The sequence below is a fragment of the Myxine glutinosa genome, chromosome 14, assembly GCF_964187855.1.
Source record: "Myxine glutinosa chromosome 14, kmMyxGlut1.1, whole genome shotgun sequence".
Classification (NCBI taxonomy): Eukaryota; Metazoa; Chordata; class Myxini; order Myxiniformes; family Myxinidae; genus Myxine; species Myxine glutinosa.
The window spans coordinates 63,284,910-63,311,982 of NC_136274.1; the positions used below are offsets into that span (position 1 = coordinate 63,284,910).

Below are 27,073 nucleotides of genomic sequence, written 5' to 3' on the forward strand. Positions count from 1 at the left end.
TCACTCCACGACCATCCATTCCAATACTCCACTTATTCCACACTCCATGTCTTCCACACAACCATTTATTCCATTCACCTGTTGGTGCACACCTGTGCACTCACACCTGGTGCCACCTGCACCCTTCTCTCCCCCAAGCGCATTTGCGCTGATCCACAACACTCACTACTCATACACTGCTCCGCACACCTGTCCAGTTCTCACACAGCATCATCTCATCTAACTACTCCCCTCTGAAACTTGCGCTTCCCAGTCGTCCCTTTAAACTATTGCGCTCCCTCGTCATTATCATCCACACTAAACTACCTGCGTCCCCACTACAGGTATCCTTGTCACTAACTAACCTTAACGTTACCTAATGTCATCTTCGCTAGATCCCTACACACAATATCCTAACCCACACGGGCTAGTTTTCACTGCCATCAACCCCATAAACTATAGCGCATTTGCCCCACTGTTTGTGAGGGATGACAGAGTTGCCATCCCACCACATCGGGCATCTCCCACTACCAATTTTGCACATCAAATTTCAACAAATCAAAAATTTGCCAATCACTACCCATCATCTGCCAATCATTACTGCCAATCACTGTACCAATCATCAAATTTTGCCTTTTTCTAATTTCGGGGCCAAAACACTATCCTCGTCATTACAGTCTACTTACTAATGCCTCTCGGTGCGCCAATTCACTTCTAAAGCTCGGCTTCGTACAGCCAAGCCATGAATGCGGGTTGTTTTGTGCCAGCGGCTGGATGCGTCCGGCACTCGGTGCAGGGACGGGGGCTTACCAGTGCCGAGATCCCACGCACCACCTCGGCGCGGAGCCATCCAATTGCCCGATCTCGACCTGCCGGAACGTCTCAATAAAAAGTGGTCGCCATGACGACCCTTCCTATCGGGCTGCCCGCTCCGCCTAGTGGAGCACGGACGCGGCCGTTCAAAGCGAGGCCCAGCGTGGATCGCGTACGGCGGTCCTTTCGAACCCGCCGTGGCTCGGATCCCCGCTGGTTCTCGCGGCACGCGAAGCCCGGCACGCACCGAGGGCCCGATTCGGCTATAAGTCGCTCTAACCGCTAACCCGGTTACCGTCGATGCCTCACCTGCATGCTTACATGCATACGCTACCCCTTTCTCGCTCATACATCCAGCCGTTTCCATGCTCCTCGTCGTACCTTCTCTAACACACCTAGGTACACTCATTCCACTCACAGCCTTGGTCACACACCTGACCACCGAACACTTTGGCACACATTCGTTGGTCGCACACCTCACCAACACACCTCTTCGCGCCCCTTCCTCGGTCACCTCCTCTGTGACAATCACAGGTGTGCCCTCACTCGCACACCCAACCACGTGCCTTACTACCAATTCCAGCGTGCATTCCCACACACGCTCTACCATTCCAGGTGTGCTTCCTTTCTCACCTGTCACAACCAACTCACGCTCCGTGTCACTCTCACTACTTTCACCTCCACTCTTGACAGCGCACTCACCCTTACTCTCGACAGCGCACTCTTTCCTCATGCACCCGTCCGTTACACACCTTTCTCGCGCACACTCTCCCGTTACACCCTCTGTAACACTCACCACAGGTGTACACTCTTCCTTACTTTTGACAGCGCACTCTTTCCCCATGCACCTGTCCGTCACACATCTTTCTCGCACACCCTCTCCCGTTACATCCTCTGTAACACTCACCACAGGCGTGCATTCTCCCTTTACACCCTCCGTAACACTCCTCACTACGCGCTTCCATGTGCTCCCTCGCACACGCGCTACGACCGACTCACTCTCGACAGCACCCTCACTCCTTGGCACGCACTTTTTCCTCACACACCCCAGAGTCGGACTTTCTCGCACACCTCCTTTTTCGCACACCAGACCTGTCACACACTTCACCAACGGCCTCTCACGAACACCCGGGTCCATCTCGACCCCCAAGCTTATTAAATCACCTGGCGCATCATACGCCCGACCATATTGGTCACCACTTACACCGGGTCCTCTTTCTCTTCGCTTCTCCTCCATCACCTGCGAATCCCTCATCCGGTTAATGAGCACATCATCACGATCCAAACACAGACTTTGGACCAATTCTTTTACCTCCTCTTTTATCTCTTTCTTATCCCCTCTCCGTCGCTTCTTAATTTCGCTTACCCCTTCTTCCACTTCTTCTAATTTCTGCTTCACCTCTTTTATTTCCCGGTGCGTCTCCTCAAGCTCGTCCTCTAAGGCCACCTTGACCGTTTCTATGTGCGTCCTCACCTGCCGGTCCTTCGTCTCCATTACCTCTGTCACCTCGTCCAACCTCATTGTCAGTCCCTCACGTACCATCTGACATTGCCTCTGTGTCGCTATCAAGTCATTTTTTATGTCGTTTTGTGTCGCTCTTAACCCTCCTAGTACCGCAGTGTTCCTTTGAACCTGCTCCGTTAGTTCTTTTTGTCCCTCCGTCAGCTGTTCCACTTCCAGCGTCAACTCCTTTATACCACCTTGCAATTTTACAGTCCCCTTTCTCACCTCCTTCTCCATGCGCTCCTTACAGTGCCTCACCTCCTCGCGCACTCCTCCGACCTCCTCACTCACACCTCTTCTGATCTCTTCTCCCATCACCTGCATCTCCTGCCCAGATGCCACCCTCATCTGCTCCATTTCCTCCCTGTGAGCATCCAATTTAGTTTCTACCCCCATTCTGACCCCCTCTATCTGCTGCCCCATTTTTTTAACTTCCCTTTCCGCTTGGTCCCTCATGTCCCTCAATTTGCCTTCCATACTGTTTTCTAACCCCTCTAACCCCTTTTGCATCCCTTCCATTTGATTCTCTTGAGCGGCCATTCTGTTTTCTACCCCCATTAACCCCTCCTGTATTTCCCCTAATCTATTGTCTAATCCCTCTATTCTACTCCCTAACCCTCCGATCTGGGCCCCCATCCTTTGTTCTAACCCCTCACCGGTACCCCTCGCTTCGTCCCTCATTACCCCCATTTGGCCCTCCAATCGCTCACCCTGAGCATCCATCCGGTTCCCCATTACCCCCATTTGGCCCTCCAATCGCTCACCCAATCGCTCACTATCAGCCCTCATTTGCTCACTATTAGCCCTCATATCGTCCTTCTGCAGGTTGAGGGACGCCTGCATTTGTACCATAAATTGCTCCATGAGGGCCTGCATTTGGGCCATCCCTCCCACTTGTGCAGCGGGTGCGGCCGCCGTAGCCATGTGCGAGGCGCCATTTTGCGCGCCCGCAACCTCGTGCGCGAGGACGCCATTTTGCGAACCTGCCGCCCTCACTGCTTCGCTCTCCTCTTGTCCCTCAATTTGGTCCTGGATCGACCCTGCCTCACTCTCCTCTACCGGAACCCAGCCGTCTTGATCCGCCATAGCGCGACTTTCAAAATTCGGGTTTTTATTTTAAAACAAAACAAATTTCGGTTACTTGTAATTTTGAGCGCGTTAAGCGCGCTTCGGGTCCGATCTCACTCCTCGACACCAGTTGTTACGGATCGCGGTTAAGATGTTATTTACCGAGCGGTGGTATTGCCGCGACCTAACAATTCCCCCGATTCTTCCCCAACTCACCCGATTCCACCCGACGTTGACCAAGTCGCGCTATGCTAAATCAATGATTTGGAAAGGACACAACGACTGGGATAAATGAAACGACACAAGGGGTACAGTTCTCAAGACCTCCGGAGGAGGATATAATTGGTGGGGGAGAAAAAGGGGGTAGATTACAAGGTAATGAGGTAAAGACACAGAAGAGATAGGCACTTAGACACAATCTTATCTATCCCAGACAGACCACAGACAAACGGAACAAGACTGACTTACACAGGGATTGATGGCAGGGAAGGACAGGCAGTCGATAGCACAAGGTGCACCTTGGCTCAGGGACAGGATACAGCTCAGTCTTTGGGAGGTCTCTCGGCGCTCGGAGGGTGCGTCCTTTCTCCTTCGGCTCTGCGCGCATCTGACGTCACCTCCCTCTTCCTGCGCATGCTCAGCGGGGAGTCACATGCCCTCGGCTCGTTGGCTCCGCCCCAGATGGGACCGGTCCGCCGCTTCTATTGGGTGCGGGGGTTACCGGGCTCCGCCCTTGACGAGGAGCTGACAGCGAGCCCCTACTTGGTAACCCCGTCGAGCACATGTTCAATGGCGGCTCGTTGGAAAGGCCTGGTGTTGCTCCCAACACCCCCTACCAACCAAGCCGGAGTGAGGACGCGCACTCCCCGCGCCGCCGCCGTTGTTGTTGTTGTTGTTGTTGTTGCTGAACCGTGAGGAAGAGCTGCGGGAAGGTATTGGGAGGTCCTAAACTTCCTAACGGTGCCATACAATCACATTCTGGTGCAACGAAGAGTCAGAATTAATGGAAACGAGTCCTTAACTGACATAGACTAAGAATAACTAGCAAGATGTCCTATAGTTGTCTACGTGAGATGCGGTGGACCTGGATGCGACATTTAATGGGGGAAATAGGGGAAGGTCGGGTCTACAGAGTGTTGTTTACAGAAAATGGGACTAGGGAATGGGGGGATTGGGGATAGTTGGGAAGTATTGAGGAAATAGGGGAATATTTACAAGCGGATATGGATGGATGTAAATCCCATATCCGCAACAATATGTATGTATGTATGTATGTATGTATGTATATATATATATATATATATATATATATATATATATATATATATATATATATAATCGTTAGATTAAATAAGACGCGGACGTAACTTCAGGACGTCGATCTTTAATTGTCGACAAGCTTTCGACCAACAAAGGTCTTCTTCTGAGTCAGCCCCAAGTTCCGTTATTTATTCAATACAAATGAGACGCCCTGCTCGTACTTTGGAGTTTCTACTATTTCTTACAGTTATATATATATATATATATATATATATATATATATATATATATATATATATATATATATATATATATATATATATATATATTGTTGCGAATATGGAATTTGGCCTCCATATCCGCTTGTAAATATTCCCCTATTTCCCCAATACCCCCCAACTATCCCCAATCCCCCATTCCCTAGTCCCATTGTCTGTAAACAACAATCAGTAGAGCCGACCTTCCCCTTTTTCCCCCATTAAATGTCGTGCCCAGGTCCACCGCATCTCACGTAGACAACTTTCGGACATCTTGCTAGTTATTCTTAGTCTATGTCAGTTAAGGACTCCTTTCCATTAATTCTGACTCTTCGTTGCACCAGAATGTGATTATATGGCACCAGTAGTGAGTTTAGGACCTTTCCCATACCTCCTTCCATCTTCTTCCCCAAACAACAACAACAACAACAACAACTACAACTACAACTACAACAACAATTACAACAACAACGACGCTGCGCGGGGGAGTGTGCGTCATCACACCGGCTCGGTTAGCCGCCATTGACAATGCGCTCCGGACCATGCGCTCCACGGGGTTACCACGAAGGGGCTCCTTGTCAGTCCCCCGTCAAGGGCGGAGCCGGTAACCCCCCCCCCGCACGCACCCAATGAGAGGCGACGTGCCGATTCCATCTGGGGCGGAGCTAACGAGCCGAGGGCGTGTCACTCCCCGCCGGATATACGAAGCGACTCACCGGATGTGAGGTGAGGTGAGATGCGCCCCCAGCTTGAAGAAGAGCAAGTCACTACCTCCGAGCGCTGCGACCTCCCTGCATGCTGCATCTCTGGACCGGACCGAGTCGATTCTGTCCCTGAGCCCAGGTGCACCTGGAGCCATCGATCCTGCCTTTCCTAGCCATCAATCCCCGTGTGAGTCAGCCTTTTGTCCCGTTTATCTGTCGTCTGTTGGGGTTAATATAAGATTGTGTCTAAGTGCCTATCTTCCTTTGCTGTCCCTCTTGCAGTTGTAATCTAACCTTCCGAACGAATATAATCTCCTCCGGAGGTCTTGAGAACCGTATCCCTGGTGTCGCGTCATTTTAATCCCAGCCGTGTGTCTTTTCCTTCATTGATCTAGCGTAGCGCGATTAGTCAACGTTCGGGTATAATCGGGTAACTTGTGCAGACGTGGTCATACCAAACCGCTCGGTAAATAACATCTAAGCCACGTCTGTAACAATTGGTGTCGAGGAGTGGAATTCGAACCCGGGACTAAATTTATTAGGCCCAAATTTGTAGTAGAATCAATTCGGAGCGCGTTTCCCGCGCGAAATTATAACGGCGAAATTTGATTTTGTTATACGAAAATAAAAACCCGAATTTTGAAAGTCGCGCTATGGCAGACCAAGACAGCTGGGGTCCGGTAGGGGAGAGTGAGGCAGGGTCGGTCCAGGACCAAATTGAGGGACGCGAGGAGAGCGAAGCAGCGAGGGTAGCAGACGCACAAATTAGCGTCGTTGCGCCCGACATGGCGGGCGCGCGAAATGGCGCCTCGCTGGTCACGGCGACCGCGCCCGCGACCATGGCAGCGCCCCTGGGGGATTTGAACCTTTTTTTAATACAAATGAAGGCCCTTATGGCCCAGAATAGCGAACGGTTAGAACAAAAGATGGGGTCCAATAGCGAGAAATTGAGGGAGGACATGGGGGCCAATAGCCAACGGTTAGAACAAAGGATGGGGTCCAATAGCGAGAAATTGAGGGAGGACATGGGGGCCCAGATCGGAGGGTTAGGGAGTAGAATAGAGGGATTAGGAAACAAATTTGAGGGACTAGACAACAAATTTGAGGGATTAGACAATAGATTAGGGGAAATACAGGAGGGGTTAATGGGGGTAGAAAACAGAATGGCCGCTCAAGAGAATCAAATGGAAGGGATGCAAAAGGGGTTAGAGGGGTTAGAAAACAGTATGGAAGGCAAATTGAGGGACATGAGGGACCAAGCGGAAAGGGAAGTTAACCAAATGGGGCAGCAGATAGAGGGGGTCAGAATGGGGGTAGAAACCAAACTGGATGCTCACAGGGAGGAAATGGAGCAGATGAGGGTGGCATCTGGGCAGGAGATGCAAGTGATGGGAGAGGAGATCAGAAGAGGAGTGAGTGAGGAGGTCGGAGGAGTGCGCGAGGAGGTGAGGCACTGTAAGGAGCACATGGAGAAGGAGGTGAGAAAGGGGACTGTAAAGTTACAAGGGGGCATAGAGGACCTGACGCAGGAGGTGGAGCAGCTGACGGTGGGACAAACGGAGTTAGTGGAGCAGGTTCAAAGGAACACTGCGGTATTAGGAGGTTTAAAAGCGACACAAAACGACATAAAAAACGACTTGATAGCGACAAAGAGGGAATGTCAGATGGTACGTGAGGGACTGACAACGAGGTTGGACGAGGTGATAGAGGTAATGGAGACGAAGGACCGGCAGGTGAGGACGCACCTGGAAACGGTCAAGGTAGCCTTAGAGGATGAGCTTGAGGAGACGTACCGGGGAATAAAGGAGGTGAAGCAGAAATTAGAGGAAGTGGAAGAAGGGGTGAGCGAAATTAAGAAGCGACGGAGAGGGGATAAGAAGGAGATAAAGGAGGAAGTAAAAGAATTGGTCCAAAGTCTGTGTTTGGATCGTGATGATGTGCTCATTAACCGGATGAGGGATTCGCAGGTGATGGAGGAGAAGCGAAGAGAAAGAGGACCCGGTGTAAGTGGTGACCAATATGGTCGTGCGTATGATGCGCCAGGGGATTTAATGAGCTTGGGGGTCGAGATGGACCCGGGTGTTCGTGAGAGGCCGTTGGTGAAGTGTGCGACAGGTCTGGTGTGCGAAAAAGGAGGTGTGCGAGAAAGTCCGACTCTGGGGTGTGTGAGGAAAAAGTGCGTGCCAAGGAGTGAGGGTGCTGGCGAGAGTGAGTCGGTCGTAGCGCGTGTGCGAGGGGGCACATGGAAGCGCGGTGTGGTAAGTGTTACAGAGGGTGTGACGGGAGAGTGTGCGCGAGAAAGGTGTGCGCGAGAAAGGTGTGTGACGGACAGGTGCATGAGGAAAGAGTGCGCTGTCAGAAGTAAGGAAGAGTGTCCACCTGTGGTGAGTGTTACAGAGGGTGTAACGGGGGAGTGTGCGAGAGAAAGGTGTGTGACGGACAGGTGCATGAGGAAAGAGTGCGCTGTCAGAAGTAAGGAAGAGTGTCCACCTGTGGTGAGTGTTACAGAGGGTGTAACGGGGGAGTGTGCGCGAGAAAGGTGTGTGACGGACAGGTGCATGAGGAAAGAGTGCGCTGTCAGAAGTAAGGAAGAGTGTCCACCTGTGGTGAGTGTTACAGAGGGTGTAACGGGAGAGTGTGCGCGAGAAAGGTGTGTAACGGACAGGTGCATGAGGAAAGAGTGCGCTGTCAAGAGTAAGGGTGAGTGCGCTGTCAAGAATGGAGGTGAGAGTAGTGAGAGTGACAAGGAGAGTGAGTTGGTTGTGACAGGTGAGCGAGGATGTACACCTGGGATGGAAGGATGCACACCTGGAATGGTAGAGCGTGAGTGGGAATGCACGCTGGAGTTGGTAGTGAGGCACGTGGTTGGGTGTGCGAATGAGAGCACACCTGTGATTGTCACAGAGGAGGTGACAGAGGAGGGGGTGCGAAGAGGTGTATTGGTGAGGTGTGCGAGCAACGAATGTGTGCCAAAGTGTTCGGTGGTCAGGTGTGTGACCAAGGCTGTGAGTGGAATGGGTGTACCTGGGTGTGTAAGGAAAGGTACGAGGGGCATGGAAACGGCTGGATGTGTGAGCAAGGAACGGGCTGCGGGGTGTAAGCGTCCAGGTGAAGCATCGACGTTAGACGGGGTAGAGTTTAGAACGACTTATAGCCGAATCGGGCCCTCGGTGCGTGCTGGGCCTCGCTTTGAACGGCCGCGTCCGTGCTCCACTAGGCGGAGCTGGCAGCCCAATAGAAAGGGTCGTCATGGCGACCACTTTTTGGTGAGACGTGCCGGCAGGTCTAGATCGGGGCATTGGATGGCTCCACGCCGAGGTGGTGCGTGGGATCTCGGCACGGGTAAGCCCCCGTCCCTGCACCGAGTGCCGGACGCATCCTGCCGCCGGCACAAAACAACCAGCATCCATTGCTTGGCTTTACGAAGCCGGGCTTTGGACAGGAATTGGCGCACCGAGAGGCATTATTGAGTAGACTGGGTGATGAGGTTAGTGTTTTGGACCCAAAATTGGAGAAAAACAAAATTTGATGATTGGCAAGGGATTGGCAGATGATGGGCAGTGATTGGCCAAATTTTTGATTTGTTGAAATTTGATGTGCAAAATTGGTAGTGAGCGATGGGCCCGGTGGGTAAGGCTGGCATCCCTGTCCCCCTTCCCGTGGGGGCAAAGGAGCACTAGATTATGGGGTGTATGGCAGTGAAAACTAGCCCGGGTGGGTTAGGTTATATTGATAGGGATCTAGAGAAGATGACAGTAGGTAACGTTAAGTTTAGTTAGTGACTGATACCTGTAGTGGGGACGCAGGTAGATTAGTGTGGATGATAATGACGAGGGAGCGCAATAGTTTAAAGGGACGACTGGGAAGCGCAAGTTTCAGAAGGGAGTAGTTAGCTGAGATGATGCCGTGTGTGTGAGAATTGAACAGGTGTGATTGCACAGGTGTGCAACTGGACAGGTGTGTGGAGCCGTGTATGAGTAGTGAGTGTTGTGGATCAGCGCGAATGCGCTTGGGGAGAGAAGGGTGCAGGTGGCACCAGGTGTGAGAGCACAGGTGTGCAAGTACAGGTGTGTGGAGAGAGTTGGAGTAAGTGGTACGGAGTGGTGTGCATGGTGCGAAGGTGTGGATGGGGAAGAGTGGACCCCTTTCACGAGTACCCGGGGCGGGTAGTGTAAGTGTTAGGTAGAGGGTATAGGTAAATTGTGGTTGGATATTGGCATTTGTGGTGCGGTTGCAGAATGGTATTGTGGAGGGGTGCATTAGTGTTGTGGAAATGGCTGGGCGTGTAGCCTGTTAGTGTGTGTAGTTGGTTGGGCACTCCACCACTGTGAGGATGTCGGCCAGGTGAGGCCGCAGGTGGGCTCTGGGAGCCGGTAGTTGTGAGTGGGTGCCTGAGGATCCCGGGTGTGGATCGGGCAGCCCAGTGCCAGAGAGGGCACCGAGTGGGGAGAGTGCCAGAGGGCCTTCCCCAGGTAGTTAGGTTAGGGTAAGGAGCAGGTAAGCTCGGAGGCAACTGCAGTGGTGGAGGTGTGCAGGTGGGTAGACCCGGTGGGAGAGGTACACGCCACAGCCCGGAAATTGTGCGAGGGCACCGGGAGATGAATCGGGGGAGTGAGACCCCAAATTGAAAAGCACCACAGTTTGGCCAATGGGAATTGGTTTTTAGAACCCATAGTGTAAGAGGGCCAATGGTTTGGCCGGAGAAAGACCCCGGGTAGTGTAAAGTTGTTAAAGTCATTTAGGAAATAGTTAGGATTGATGAACCTGTCGCACCATACGCAGCCACTTACCTGAGGTGATGATGATGACTCCACACCTGTGTTTTCTTCGTTCTGTGCAGGAAATGAGGATTGCTGTGGATTTGTGAGACGCATCACGACGTGGATGAGACATTGGGGTGATTCCATCTCTCCCTCCCTAGGAGGGACTGATGATGAATTGGTGATAGCAAATTATGATGTTGAGTTGGAGATGGCAAATTTTGATGAGAGTTGAAAATGGCAAATTTGATTGGTTAGGAGGGAAAGAAGACGAATTTGGTATATGGGAGGAACGGGGAAGACAGTAGGGATGTTTGTTGATTCTGTTACGTGGTCCTCCCGGTAACTACCTGGTCTTGGTGACCCCCGGACCGTGGGAGGGACCCCGCCAGAAAGATATATTATATATGCGCTTTCGCCACGCAAGCCATATGAATTTCACCCAAGAGACAACTGACGTTCAAGGATATATTTCAAGGGTAATGATACCAAACAATTTCAATGACACAACCATCAACAATATTTCAATGACACAACCATCAACAATATTTCAATGACACAACCACGGAGATTTTCCCCGAGCAATCAACAATACATAATCCTCACCAATTCCCAATTCACAATCAATTCCCTATGATTAAGATGGCCATCTTATACATGTGTGTCCCGGGGAGTACTCACGAAACCCTTTTGGTCTCGGTCCCGCACAATGTCTCTGGGCCCCTCTTGACCAAGAGGATAGTCACCGTCACCGCACTCGGGCGGTTGAACGAACCCCGGGCGGACGTGCTCCAACGTGCCGTCTCGTACCGGGGACAGCTGTTGCAGCGCACCTCCTTGCCAAGCAACGGGGCAAAACCAAAACGCGGTTTGCAACGCGAGCGAGGCTCAACGTGCGACCCGTACGCGTCCTTGTAGATGGGGCGAAACCCAAACGCGATTTGCAACGCCTGCGAGGCTCCAAAGTGCGACCCGTACGTTCCGTGCACGAACTCACGGGGACTTCACGTGTCCAAAGGTAATTACGCGGCCAGGTAACTCCTCTCGCCAAACGGGTTTCGGAACGCCCCTGTTTTTCGCGCAGCGCAAGGTCGATTCCACCTTCTCGTCGTCGCGGGGCGAGGAAGAAGACTCCCCGTCCTTTTCTCTCCTCGTGTCTTTTTTTCTTCCGTTTCCGGCCACTTCCGTTTCCGGCCACTGGTTCCGAAGGGCTCCTGACCCTCCCATCACAACAACCCTTAATATAATACACACGGATAAGCAACCTGAATGGTACCTTCACATACATTCACATAAATATGTAACACTCCCCCCCTTCAAGAAACAAAGTTTGAACCCAGCGAAAACTTTCTTTGCCGGCCAATTTGGAGAAACAAACCAGATAACTCAACCCCCCCCCCACATTATCAGTTCCCCCCGGGCACAGTTATCACTTAAAAATAAAGCAACCAAAATTTCACCCCAACCCCTCCAGATTACTCCCTCTGGACTAAGTACCAACAACGACCTTGTCCCTGCCAAATCAAACTCCATCTCAGGACTCTCTGACTTTGCCCGTCCGTATCTTGGGAATGAAGGTTAAGGGGTTGATCAAAGATCCAAAGTTACGCAACTCGATAGCACCTTTTTCCGGGAGGCCAAGCCGAGTATTCCCTACATGGATGCCTTTAGGAACACGGAGTTCACGGTTAGTCCGTGCAGGAAAGTTCTCTACATGGGCGCCTTGAGGAACGTGGAGTTCACGGTTAGTCCGTGCATGAAAGTTCCCTACATGGACGCCTTTAGGAACGGCGTTCACGGTTAATTCGTGTAGGAATCTTGGCTCGGCGGCTCCGCCGCCTTCAGTGCTTCAACTTCTCATAACTTCCCTAATAATTAGGGTGGGACCACTGGTCCCTGTAGTCCCATGAATAGCGGACTCCTTCTCGGCCACCATTTTCCCAATCCTTCCTTCGGGAGCGGCCATAACTCAGGGAGCCTCCATAATAATATTGATTGCGGCCACCACCAAAACTACCGCCCAGTTGTCCTCTCCTGTAGACCTCTCGACGCCTACGAAATGCCTTCCCTACTGTTATGGTCCGACCCTCCAAATCCTTGCCATTCCAATTCTTCTCTGCCTCTCTGGCGTCTTTTGTGCTGGCAAACGTGACAAAGCCGAACCCTCTTGACTGTTGCGTTTCCCAGTCTCTTACCAACCGCACTTCCACCAGCGGCCCATATCTGTTGAAGACAGAGGTCAGAACTTCTTCCTCTGTTTTGAAGTTCAGTCCCCCTACAAATAACTTGGCACTTTTGTCGCCATCCCGAGCTGGTGTGGCGTTATTTTCCCTGCTGGGCTCTTGACCAACCCTCAGGTTACCATAAACTTGACCCCCGGCCAAATCATTCCCAATAACCACAGATACACCCTCTACAGGAAGCGTGGCTTGTAAACCGACGGTGACCGGTCCTGACACCAAATCGGACTCCAAATGGATGACATGAAGGGGAGCACTAACACCGCCCCCGATCCCCTGTAAACGAACACTATCCCCCGTTGCCGTCTCCTCGGACCATGGCAAAATGCCTTCAAGCATTAAAGATTGATGTGCCCCTGTGTCCCTCAATATCCTAACCGGTTTCCGGTTAGTCGAGGCTCCATCCCGTGACACAAACCCCTCTGAAATAAATGGTTGGTAACCCTTTTGATGGCGATTTCTCACAATGGCCATTGCGTTTGGAGTCGTAGTAGTCGGACTCCGCTCTGGGTCTTCGCTTTTCCTGCGGTAACAACTGGACATCAAGTGTCCAGGTTTCTTGCAAAAAGCGCAAGTAGGCCCGGAGGAAAAACTCGTGGTCTGCCTCGGGCCCCCCGAACTATAAGTTTGTCTTGGGCCCTCATCCCTCCGATTTCGAACCGGTGGGGTATCATAGTTGTCCCCATAATCATCTCGAGGCCGCCGCCATGTATGGTCGTTCTCCGCACCTGCTGTTCCCCACCTCCCCTGCGGAGATCTAGGCGAGGAGTTAGGTTCGTGGACCCCTATTCGGTGGGTTAAGGCATAATCATCTGCCATGGTGGCTGCGTCCCACAACTTTGGTACCTTCTTTTCCTGCAGGTACACTTTGATGTCCTCGTGGACACACTGCTGGAATTCCTCCACCAGGATCAAGTCCTGCAATGTCTCGAAGTCTTTCCCGACTCCTTTTGACTCACACCACCGATCAAACATATTTTCTTTCACTCTGGCAAACTCCACATGGGTCTCACTCTCCCTCTTCCTGGCATTCCTGAATTTTTGCCTGTAAGCTTCCGGAACCAACTCATAGGCCTTGAGGATGTGCTTCTTCAGTACCTCATAATCTGCACATTGGTCCATTGGTAGCGCCGAATAAATTTCCTGAGCTTTCCCCACCAGCACACTTTGCACGAGTATGGTCCAGGCCTCCTCCGGCCAGTTTAATTGTCGAGCCACTTTCTCAAAGTGTGGAAAAAATTTCGCGACTTCTTTTTCACTGAACGGTGGAACCAGCCTCACATGTCTGCCCACATCCCAGGTTTTCTGGTTAGGTGTCGACCCCGTCAGCAAGGGTGGTGCCTCTCCCCGTTCTCTCATTAACTCCAGCTCCTTGAATTTGATTTCTTGCTGAAGCTCCATGTCACGTTCCTTTAATTCCCTTTCCGCTTTTCTCTCCTCTGCTTCGAGGTCCCTTGCAGCTCTCCTTTCCTCTGCTTGTTCCTTTTCTCTTCTTTCCTGGAGTTCTCTTTCCACTCACCTTTCCTCGGTTCTTTCTTGTGCTGTTTTCTCTTCCAACCTTTCTTGGAGTTCTCGTTCCACTCTCCTTTCCTCTGCTTTTTTGTCTTCTAACCTTTCCTGGAGTTCTCGTTCCACTCTCCTTTCCTCTGCTTGTTTCTCTTCTCTCCTCGCTTCTGCTTTCCTTTCTTCTTCTTTTAACCTTTCCTGGAGTTCTCGTTCCACTCTCCTTTCCTCCGCTTGTTTCTCTTCTCTCCTCGCTTCTGCTTTCCTTTCTTCTTCTGCTCTTTCCTTTTCTGCTTTCCTTTCTTCTTCTTTTAACCTTTCCTGGAGTTCTCGTTCCACTCTCCTTTCCTCTGCTTGCTTCTCTTCTCTCCTCTCTTCTGCTTTCCTTTCTTCTTCTGCTCTTTCCTTTTCTGCTTTCCTTTCTTCTTCTGCTCTTTCCTTTTCTGCTTTCCTTTCTTCTTCTTTAATCCGTTCCTGGCTCCGTAACTGCAACTCCAGTTTCCGGAGCTCAACGTCTTCTGGTTCTTCGGGTAGCCACTCCCAGGCTAACTCGTCCCATTTTCCTAATCCCACCATAGATTGTATCACCGTGGCCTGCAACTCTGCCTTCCTCAAATTAGTTCGGACCTCCAAGTTAAAATGTTTGGCCAATTTCAAGAGGTCCGACTTTAGCAACGCTCGGAACTGTGCCTCACTCGGTGTTACCCCAAAGTTCTGTGCCACAAACGCCATGGTGCCTATCGTTAACACCTGTTAACCTTCACCCAAGATTTTACCCCAATTTCCCAAAAAAAAAATTACCAATTAATAATTAATTAATTAATTTTAATTAATAAAAATTATTATTTTATTATTTTATACAATTTTAAATCCCGGACGTAGACCCAATTGCGAAACCGCAAATCGTAATTTGGACGAGCCCCCAATTCTGTTACGTGGTCCTCCCGGTAACTACCTGGTCTTGGTGACCCCCGGACCGTGGGAGGGACCCCGCCAGAAAGATATATTATATATGCGCTTTCGCCACGCAAGCCATATGAATTTCACCCAAGAGACAACTGACGTTCAAGGATATATTTCAAGGGTAATGATACCAAACAATTTCAATGACACAACCATCAACAATATTTCAATGACACAACCATCAACAATATTTCAATGACACAACCACGGAGATTTTCCCCGAGCAATCAACAATACATAATCCTCACCAATTCCCAATTCACAATCAATTCCCTATGATTAAGATGGCCATCTTATACATGTGTGTCCCGGGGAGTACTCACGAAACCCTTTTGGTCTCGGTCCCGCACAATGTCTCTGGGCCCCTCTTGACCAAGAGGATAGTCACCGTCACCGCACTCGGGCGGTTGAACGAACCCCGGGCGGACGTGCTCCAACGTGCCGTCTCGTACCGGGGACAGCTGTTGCAGCGCACCTCCTTGCCAAGCAACGGGGCAAAACCAAAACGCGGTTTGCAACGCGAGCGAGGCTCAACGTGCGACCCGTACGCGTCCTTGTAGACGGGGCGAAACCCAAACGCGATTTGCAACGCCTGCGAGGCTCCAAAGTGCGACCCGTACGCGTCCTTGTAGACGGGCAAAACCGAGCGCGGTTTGTAACGCGTGCGAGGCTCCAAAGTGCGACCCGTACGTTCCGTGCACGAACTCACGGGGACTTCACGTGTCCAAAGGTAATTACGTGGCCAGGTAACTCCTCTCGCCAAACGGGTTTCGGAACGCCCCTGTTTTTCGCGCAGCGCAAGGTCGATTCCACCTTCTCGTCGTCGCGGGGCGAGGAAGAAGACTCCCCGTCCTTTTCTCTCCTCGTGTCTTTTTTTCTTCCGTTTCCGGCCACTTCCGTTTCCGGCCACTGGTTCCGAAGGGCTCCTGACCCTCCCATCACAACAACCCTTAATATAATACACACGGATAAGCAACCTGAATGGTACCTTCACATACATTCACATAAATATGTAACAATTTGTAAAGTAGATGTTTATGGGTAGTGTTGTGTTTTGTGGATACAGTAAGGGGTAAGGGAGGGGCCATGTAGGTTACCTGGTGGGGGGGGGGGCGTACGGTAGGAACGTACCTGTCTCACCTGGTTCCCATGTGCCCCCAGTGTGCATCACCTTGTATTGCGTGCACTTTTGCGCCCTTACCACCTTACTCACTTGTCTGCTTCTTTTGTCTCCCACCTCCGAGGATCTGGCTTTGGGGCAGAGAGAGAGGAGAGAGGGGTGCTGGCTCCGCAGTTGTGGGCCTGCACTTTCGCTGATTGCTGCTTGGATCGATACACCATATGGACCGCAATGTTTGTGGCCACCCACAATGGACCGCAGCTCTTTTGCGGCCAAGCACCACCCGTGGAAGGACCTATGGGTCAACGTGGCACCTATGCCAAACAGGTGAACCACTCTTAGTTGGCCCCCTGACGGCCACAGTAAAGAAATGGACGCGGTTGGCGCCTTTCTTTATTTTTGAAAGAAGTAAGAAGGCCAAGTGCACCACACGAAGGCAAGACCAGCGGCAGAACATCGGCCGGCTGCGACACCACACAATGATTCATAAACACTTTATTGGTGCACCGGATGGTGCTCACTGTGTGATGGGGTGGTGCTTGATGCTTGGAAGGGGTGCTCTGCACATTATTAAAGGCCGTAGGCCACAGAGCACTCGTGGGTTGGTGTATCGATGCTAGCATGCGTGCTCTCTCTATGCATAACATCTGCATGTGTTCCTCCAAAAACAGGTCCTGGATCGTAGTGTAAATATCAGCGTAGTCTTGTGTAAATAATGCTCCCTACCGGCTGTATGTTTAGTTTGAGGATTCTTTCCGGATTCGGTTATCCTGTGGGTGTGTTTCTGTGAGGAGAAGGGTGCAACGTCGCAGGGGGACATATTTACTCATTTGTGAATATCTGTAAAACTGTCGCACTCAGGGTAGAGTTAATAGTAGAGGGAACTACATTGCGTGCCACACTAAAGTAGGTAAAAATTTATCGGGTCGGGACGCCCCGAGGGTAGAGAAGGGTGCAATGTTGCGAATATGGAATTTGGCCTCCATATCCGCTTGTAAATATTCCCCTATTTCCCCAATACCCCCCAACTATCCCCAATCCCCCATTCCCTAGTCCCATTGTCTGTAAACAACAATCAGTAGAGCCGACCTTCCCCTTTTTCCCCCATTAAATGTCGTGCCCAGGTCCACCGCATCTCACGTAGACAACTTTCGGACATCTTGCTAGTTATGCTTAGTCTATGTCAGTTAAGGACTCCTTTCCATTAATTCTGACTCTTCGTTGCACCAGAATGTGATTATATGGCACCAGTAGTGAGTTTAGGACCTTTCCCATACCTCCTTCCATCTTCTTCCCCAAACAACAACAACAACAACAACAACTACAACTACAACAACAATTACAACAACAACGACGCTGCGCGGGGGAGTGTGCGTCATCACACCGGCTCGGTTAGCCGCCATTGACAATGCGCTCCGGACCATGCGCTCCACGGGGTTACCACGAAGGGGCTCCTTGTCAGTCCCCCGTCAAGGGCGGAGCCGGTAACCCCCCCCGCACGCACCCAATGAGAGGCGACGTGCCGATTCCATCTGGGGCGGAGCTAACGAGCCGAGGGCGTCACTCCCCGCCGGATATACGAAGCGACTCACCGGATGTGAGGTGAGATGCGCCCCCAGCTTGAAGAAGAGCAAGTCACTACCTCCGAGCGCTGCGACCTCCCTGCATGCTGCATCTCTGGACCGGACCGAGTCAATTCTGTCCCTGAGCCCAGGTGCACCTGGAGCCATCGATCCTGCCTTTCCTAGCCATCAATCCCCGTGTGAGTCAGCCTTTTGTCCCGTTTATCTGTCGTCTGTTGGGGTTAATATAAGATTGTGTCTAAGTGCCTATCTTCCTTTGCTGTCCCTCTTGTAGTTGTAATCTAACCTTCCGAACGAATATAATCTCCTCCGGAGGTCTTGAGAACCGTATCCCTGGTGTCGCGTCATTTTAATCCCAGCCGTGTGTCTTTTCCTTCATTGATCTAGCGTAGCGCGATTAGTCAACGTTCGGGTATAATCGGGTAACTTGTGCAGACGTGGTCATACCAAACCGCTCGGTAAATAACATCTAAGCCACGTCTGTAACAATATATATATATATATATATATATATATATATATATATATATATATATATATATATATATATATATATATATATATATATATTGTTACAGACACGACTTTGATGTTAAAGTGGGCCGAGCGGAATGGCCGTCGTGTCCGCACAAATTACCCGACTATACTCGACGTTGACGAAGTCGCGCGATGCTGGCTCAATAAGAAAAAGAAGACACCCGGCTGGATTACAATAACACAATACGACACCAGGGGTTCAGTTCTCAAGACCTCCGGAGGAGGTTATATTAAGGCGGAAGGTTAGATTACAACTACAAGAGGGACAGCATAGAAAGACAAGCACTTAGACACAATCTTATATTATCCCCGGACAGACGACAGACAAACGGGACAAGGCTGACTCACACGGGGGTTGATGAAAAGGACAGGCGGGGTAGCGATGGCTCCAGGTGCACCTGGGCTCAAAGGTCAGAATCGACTCGGTCCGGTCCAGAGATGCGGGGAGGTCGCAGCGCTCGGATGGCGTCTTGTCTGCTCAAGCTGGGGGCGCATCTGACTCAGCGCTCGCAGGTGGCTTTCCTTCTCCAAGCTGGGTGCGCATCTCACGTCACATCCGGCGCGGGGCCGCGTATATCCGGCGGGGAGTGACACGCCCTCGGCTCGTTAGCTCCGCCTCGTGGAATCGGCACGTTGCTTCTCATTGGGTGCGTGCGGGGGGTTTACCAGGCTCCGCCCTTGACGAGGAGCTGACAAGGAGCCCCTTTGTGGTAACCCCGTGGAGCGCATGGTCTGGAGCTAATCGAGCCGGTGTGAGGACGCATCCTCCCCCGCTCCGCCGCCATCTCCCCTGTTGTTGTTGTAATTGTTGGGGAAGAAGATGGAAGGAGGTATGGGAAAGGTCCTAAACTCACTACTGATGCCATATAATCACATTCTGGTGCAACGAAGAGTCATAATTAATGGAGACGAGGCCTTAACTGACATAGAATAAGAATAACTAGGAAGATGTCCGAAAGTTGTCTACGTGTGGTGCGGTGGACCTGGGCACGACATTTAATGGGGGAATAAGGGGAAGGTCGGCTCTACTGATTGTTATTTACATGCAATGGGACTAGGGAATGGGGGATTGGGGAAAGTTGGGGAGTATTGGAGAAAATAGGGGAATATTTACAAGCGGATATGGAGGCCAAATTCCATATTCGCAACATTGCACCCTTCTCTACCCTCGGGGCGTCCCGACCCGATAAATTTTTACCTACTTTAGTGTGGCACGCAATGTAGTTCCCTCTACTATTAACTCTACCCTGAGTGCGACAGTTTTACAGATATTCACAAATGAGTAAATATGTCCCCCTGCGACGTTGCACCCTTCTCCTCACAGAAACACACCCACAGGATAACCGAATCCGGAAAGAATTCTCAAACTAAACATACAGCCGGTAGGGAGCATTATTTACAAGACTACGCTGCTATTTACACTACGATCCAGGACCTGTTTTTGGAGGGACACATGCAGATGTTATGCATAGAGAGAGAGCGCGCTTGCCAACATCGATACACCAACCCACGAGTGCTCTGTGGCCGACGGCCTTTAATAACGTGCAGAGCACCCTTTCCCGAGCATCAAAAGCACCACCCCACCACCAATCGGTGCAGTCACCATTGTTCATTGGAATAAAAATAAATTCGACAACCCCTAACCCTGCAGGTGTCTCTTGCTCTTCTTGTGGTGCACTTGGTGGTGTTAACTATTAGTGGTTCACCTGTATGGCATAGGTGCCACGTTGATCCATAGGTCCATCCCCGGGTGGTGCTTGGCCGCAAACGAACTGCGGTCCATTGTGGGTGGCCACAAACATTGCGGTCCATATGGTGTATCGATCCCGGCAGCAAACAGCGAAAGTGCAGGCCCACAACTGCGCAGCCAGCACCTCTCTCTCCTCTCTCTCTACCCCAAAGCCAGATCCTCGGAGGTGGGAGACAAAAGAAGAAACAAGTGAGTAAGGTGGTAAGGGCGCAAAAGTGCACGCAATATAAGGTAATGCACACTGGGGGCACATGGGAACCAGGTGAGACAGGTACGTTCCTATCGTACGCCCCCCCCCCCCACCAGGTAACCTACATGGCCCCTCCCTTACCCCTTACTGTATCCACACAACACAACACTACCCATAAACATCTACTTTACAAATCAACAAACATCCCTACTGTCTTCCCCGTTCCTCCCATAAACCAAATTCGTCTTCTCTCCCTCCTAACCAATCAAATTTGCCATTTTCAACTCTCCTCAAAATTTGCCATTCTCAACTCAACATCAAAATTTGCCATTACCAATTCATCATCAGTCCCTCCTAGGGAGGGAGAGATGGAATCACCCCAATGTCTCATCCACGTCGTGATGCGTCTCACAAATCCTCACAGCAATCTCATTTCCTGCACAAAACAAAGAAAACACAGGTGTGGAGTCATCATCATCACCACAGGTAAGTGGCTGCGTATGGTGCGACAGGTTCATCAATCCTAACTATCTCCTAAATGACTTTAACAACTTTACACTACCCGGGGTCTTTCTCCGGCCAAACCATTGGCCCTCTTACACTATGGGTTCTAAAAACCAATTCCCATTGGCCAAACTGTGGTGCTCTTCAATTTGGGGTCTCACTCCCCCGATTCATTTCCCGGTGCCCTCGTACAATTTCTGGGCTGCGACGTGTACCTCTCCCAGTGGGTCTACCCACCTGCACACCTCCACCACTGCAGTTGCCTCCGAGCTTACCTGCTCCTTACCCTAACCTAACTACCAGGGGAAGGCCCTCTGGCTCTCTCCCCACTCCGTGCCCTCTCTGGCACTGGGCTGCCCGATCCACACCCGGGATCCTCAGGCACCCACTCACAACTACCGGCTCCCAGAGCCCACCTGCGGCCTCACCTGGCCGACATCCTCACAGTGGTGGAGTGCCCAACCAACTACACACACTAACAGGCTACACGCCCAGCCATTTCCACAACACTAATGCACCCATTCACAACACCATTCTGCAACCGCACCACAAATGCCAATATCCAACCACAATTTACCTGCACCCTCTACCTAACACTTACACTACCCGCCCCGGGTGCTCGTGAAAGGGGTCCACTCTTCCCCCATCCACACCTTCGCACCATGCACACCACTCCGTACCACTCACTCCAACTCTCTCCACACACCTGTACCTGCACACCTGTGCTCTCACACCTGGTGCCACCTGCACCCTTCTCTCCCCAAGCGCATTCGCGCTGATCCACACACTCACTACTCATACACTGCTCCACACACCTGTCCAGTTGCACACCTGTGCAATCACACCTGTTCAATTCTCACAAACACGGCATCATCTCAGCTAACTACTCCCTTCTGAAACTTGCGCTTCCCAATCGTCCCTTTACACTATTGCGCTCCCTCGTCATTATCATCCACACTAATCTACCTGCGTCCCCACTACAGGTATCAGTCACTAACTAAACTTAACGTTACCTACTGTCATCTTCTAGGGCCCTATTGATATAACCTAACCCACCCGGGCTAGTTTTCACTGCCATACACCCCATAAACTATTGCGCATTTGCCCCACACATGGGAAGGATGGTGGATTTGCCATCCCACCACATCGGGGGTCTCTCACTACCAATTTTGCACATCAAATTTCAATAAATCAAAAATTTGCCAATCACTACCCATCATCTGCCAATCACTACTGCCAATCCCTTGCCAATCATCAAATTTTTGTTTTTCTCTAATTTTGGGTCCAAAACACTAACCTCATCACCCAGTCTACTCACTAATACCTCTCGGTGCGCCAATCCCTGTCCAAAGCCCGGCTTCGTAAAGCCAAGCCATGAATGCGGGTTGTTCTGTGCCAGCGGCTGGATGCGTCCGGCACTCGGTGCAGAGACGGGGGCTTACCCGGGCCGAGATCCCACGCATCACCTCGGCGTGGAGCCATCCAATGTCCCGATCTCGACCTGCCGGCACGTCTCAACAAAACGTGGTCGCCATAACGACCCTTCCTATCGAGCTGCCCGCTCCGCCTAGTGGAGCCCGGACGCGGCCGTTCCACGCGAGGCCCAGCGTGGATCGCGCACGGCGGTTCTTTCGAAACCGCCGTGGTTCGGATCCCCGCTGGTTCTCGCGGCACGCGAAGCCCGGCACGCACCGAGGGCCCGATTCGGCTATAAGTCGTTCTAAACTCTACCCCGTCTAACGTCGATGCTTCACCTGCATGCTTACACCCCGAAGCCCGCTCCTTTCTCACACATCCAGCTGTGCCCATGCTCCTCGTACCCTTCCTTACACACCCAGGTACACCCATTCCACTCACAGCCTTGGTCACACACCTGACCACCGAACACTTTGGCACACATTCGTTGCTCGCACACCTCACCAATACACCGCTTCGCGCCCCCTCCTCGGTCACCTCCTCTGTGACAATCACAGGTGTGCTCTCATTCGCACACCCAACCACGTGCCTCACCACCAACTCCAGCGTGCATTCCCACTCACGCTCTACCATTCCAGGTGTGCATCCTTCCATCCCAGGTGTACATCCTCGCTCCCCTGTCACAACTAACTCACGCTCCATGTCACTCTCACTACTCTCCCCTCCATTCCTGACAGCGCACTCACCCTTACTCTTGACAGCACACTCTTTCCTCATGCACCTGTCCGTCACACACCTTTCTCGCGCACACTCTCCCGTTACACCCTCTGTAACACTCACCACAGGTGTACACTCTCTCGTTACTTCCTCCGTAACACTCACCACACCGCGCTTCCATGTACCCCCTCGCACACGCGCTTCGACCGGCTCACTCCTGACGGCACACTCACTCCTCGGCGTGCACTTTTTCCTCACACACCCCATGGTCGGACATTCTCGCACACCTCCTTTTTCGCACACCAGACCTTTCGCACACTTCACCAACGGCCTCTCACGAACACCTGGGTCTATCTCGACCCCCAAGCCTCTTAAATCACCTGGCGCATCATACGCACGACCATATTGGTCACCACTTACACCGGGTCCTCTTTCTCTTCGCTTCTCCTCCATCACCTGCGAATCCCTCATCCGGTTAATGAGCACATCATCACGATCCGAACACAGACTCTGGACCAATTCTTTTACCTCCTCTTTTATCTCTTTCTTATCCTCTCTCCGTCGCTTTTTAATTTCGCTCACCCCTTCTTCCACTTCTTCTAATTTTTGCTTCATCTCCTTCATCTCTTCGTGCGCCCCTTTAAGTTCTTCCTCTAACTCCACTTTATTTTTTTCTATGTGCTCCCGCACCTCCCGCTCTTTAACCTCCATTACCTCTACCACCTTGTCCATTTTCCTCGTCAGGTCCTCATGTACCGTCTGACACTCTTTTTTAATTACCCCTACGTCCTTTTTCATCTCCTTCTGTGTCGATTTTAAACCCTCTATTACCGCTGTGTTCTTCTTTACCTGGTCCCCCAACTCCTTTTGTCCCACTGTCAGTTGTTCTACTCCCAGCGTCAACTCCTCTATACCACCTTGCAATTTTACAGTCCCCTTTCTCACCTCTTTCTCCATGCGCTCCTTACAGTGCCTCACCTCCTCGCGCACTCCTCCGACCTCCTCACTCACTCCTCTTCTGATCTCCTCTCCCATCACTTGCATCTCCTGCCCAGATGCCACCCTCATCTGCTCCATTTCCTCCCTGTGAGCATCCAGTTTGGTTTCTACCCCCATTCTGACCCCCTCTATCTGCTGCTCCATTTGTTTAACTTCCCTTTCCGCTTGGTCCCTCATGTCCCTCAATTTGCCTTCCATACTGTTTTCTAACCCCTCTAACCCATTTTTCACTCCCTCTATCTGATTCTCCTGGGCAGCCATTCTATTTTCTACCCCCTCTAACCCAGTTTTCACTCCCTCTATCTGATTCTCCTGGGCAGCCATTCTGTTTTCTACCCCCGTTAACCCCTCCTGTATTTCCCCTAATCTATCGTCTAATTTCCCAAATTTCATGTCTAATCCCTTAAAATTATTGTCTAATCCCTCACTGGTACCCCTCGCTGCGTCCCTCATTACCCCCATTTCGTTTCCCATTACCCCCATTTGGTTTCCCATTACCCCCATTTGGTTTTCCAATCGCTCACCCTGTAGGTTGAGGGACGCCTGCATTTGCGCCATAAATTGCTCCATGAGGGCCTGCATTTGGGCCATTCCTCCCACTTGTGCAGCGGGTGCGGCCGCCGTAGCTATGTGCGAGGCGCCATTTCGCGAACCTGCCGCCCTCACTGCTTCGCTCTCCTCATGTCCCTCACGTCCCTCAATTTGGTCCTGGACCGACCCTGCTTCACTCTCCCCTACCGGACCCCAGCCGTCTTGATCCGCCATAGCGCGACTTGCAAAATTCGAGTTTCGTAAAACAAAACAAATTTCGGCCGCTCCAAATTTTGACCAAATTTTTTTTTTCCTCTATTCGTTTTTTTTTTTTTCTTCAAAATTTGGTCGGGCCTCGAATCTCACTCCCGACACCAATTGTTACAGACACGACTTTGATGTTAAAGTGGGCCGAGCGGAATGGCCGTCGTGTCCGCACAAATTACCCGACTATACTCGACGTTGACGAAGTCGCGCGATGCTGGCTCAATAAGAAAAAGAAGACACCCGGCTGGATTACAATAACACAATACGACACCAGGGGTTCAGTTCTCAAGACCTCCGGAGGAGGTTATATTAAGGCGGAAGGTTAGATTACAACTACAAGAGGGACAGCATAGAAAGACAAGCACTTAGACACAATCTTATATTATCCCCGGACAGACGACAGACAAACGGGACAAGGCTGACTCACACGGGGGTTGATGAAAAGGACAGGCGGGTAGCGATGGCTCCAGGTGCACCTGGGCTCAAAGGTCAGAATCGACTCGGTCCGGTCCAGAGATGCGGGGAGGTCGCAGCGCTCGGATGGCGTCTTGTCTGCTCAAGCTGGGGGCGCATCTGACTCAGCGCTTGCAGGTGGCTTTCCTTCTCCAAGCTGGGTGCGCATCTCACGTCACATCCGGCGCGGGGCCGCGTATATCCGGCGGGGAGTGACACGCCCTCGGCTCGTTAGCTCCGCCTCGTGGAATCGGCACGTTGCTTCTCATTGGGTGCGTGCGGGGGGTTTACCAGGCTCCGCCCTTGACGAGGAGCTGACAAGGAGCCCCTTTGTGGTAACCCCGTGGAGCGCATGGTCTGGAGCTAATCGAGCCGGTGTGAGGACGCATCCTCCCCCGCTCCGCCGCCATCTCCCCTGTTGTTGTTGTAATTGTTGGGGAAGAAGATGGAAGGAGGTATGGGAAAGGTCCTAAACTCACTACTGATGCCATATAATCACATTCTGGTGCAACGAAGAGTCATAATTAATGGAGACGAGGCCTTAACTGACATAGAATAAGAATAACTAGGAAGATGTCCGAAAGTTGTCTACGTGTGGTGCGGTGGACCTGGGCACGACATTTAATGGGGGAATAAGGGGAAGGTCGGCTCTACTGATTGTTATTTACATGCAATGGGACTAGGGAATGGGGGATTGGGGAAAGTTGGGGAGTATTGGAGAAAATAGGGGAATATTTACAAGCGGATATGGAGGCCAAATTCCATATTCGCAACAATATATATATATATATTTATATATGTATGTATTATTTATTGAAATGTATCGGGTGGCCTAGAGGTACACACACTTGCCTTTAAGCCGTCTTGCCTGGGTTCTAACCCCGATGTTTCACAGGCAGGGTGATTCATCAATCAATGCCTTGGATGGATGTTAAAGTGGGCGGGCGTCCTGTCTGCTGACGTTGGTTGGTGGATGTTGAAGATCCCATGATGTCCTTCGCTTAGAGTAGATGAGCTATCCCCGGCACCCTGAACTAATTGCAAAAATTCATGCCCTGACCTATAGAGGGCATTGTATTGGCGGCACAGCCGTGCCCTGAACCAATGATGCGATGCTACTCCGCAGCCTTGTGGTGCATACGAAAGATGAAAACTGAAATGTGTCACGATGTGTACACCTGGAAAAAAATTGGTCATTAAGGACCCCTTCTGAGTTGGGGGCCTGTCCGATGCAACAAGCAGGCCGAATTTGTAACCGAATCCTGGTCCAATTTGCATTTGCTCAAATTCACCAAATCATGGGTGGGTGACCGACGTTATATAAAAGGCAAATCCCGATGAAAATGAAAGCCGTATCATATGGCAAAGACAAGTCTATGTTATGATCTATAATATGGACTATTGGGACCTCAGCTGAACGTCTATTTCCATGTAACATCGACATGCAGCATGTCAGCGTGCCAACTAAGCCTAAATATAGCTGCAGCTCACAGCTAAGTGAGTGCTGGGAGATAGGGCAACCAGAGGCCTTCAAAGCAACCAGCAAAACGGTTCCAATTTTGAAAATTTCCGATGGTTAAAAGACTTTTCAATATTATTCTCAGAACCTGGGTGAGAAATCGCACATCGCTCACAATGATATATTTATATTGGTCGACGAAGTTGTCAACTTCTTTGTGACAACTCAAGACTGATAGTTCGGGTCTTTCCTTGGAGTTACTCACTCAGATTGGTGGTTCAATCGCGAAGGCGTTATGGAGCTATTGATTGATGTGGGGTTTGCAGCACAACGACCGGTCGTACCTGCGAGGAGCCGACGATGGACGCGGTGAAAACCTTAATAACCATCTCTGGTGCAAGTGGCGAGTCTGGGACTCCGCATGTACGAGCTGGGACGGTATCCGTTCCAGGGAGGTTCCGGCCTGACCATCTATGGCCATGCTTATGTCCGAGGC

At 51.2% G+C, this 27,073-nt stretch overlaps 1 protein-coding gene across 1 annotated transcript in view; it reads right to left on the reverse strand.

Moving 5' to 3' along the window:
• LOC137439850 (SH3 domain-binding glutamic acid-rich-like protein 2) overlaps window positions 1-27,073 on the reverse strand; it is a 40,137-nt gene extending 13,064 nt beyond the window's left edge. Inside the window, exon 1 of the mRNA XM_068136006.2 lies at window positions 26,922-27,073. Within this exon, the coding sequence (XP_067992107.2) occupies window positions 26,922-26,966 (45 nt within the window). The 5' untranslated portion in view covers window positions 26,967-27,073. The remainder of the gene's footprint in view (window positions 1-26,921) is intronic.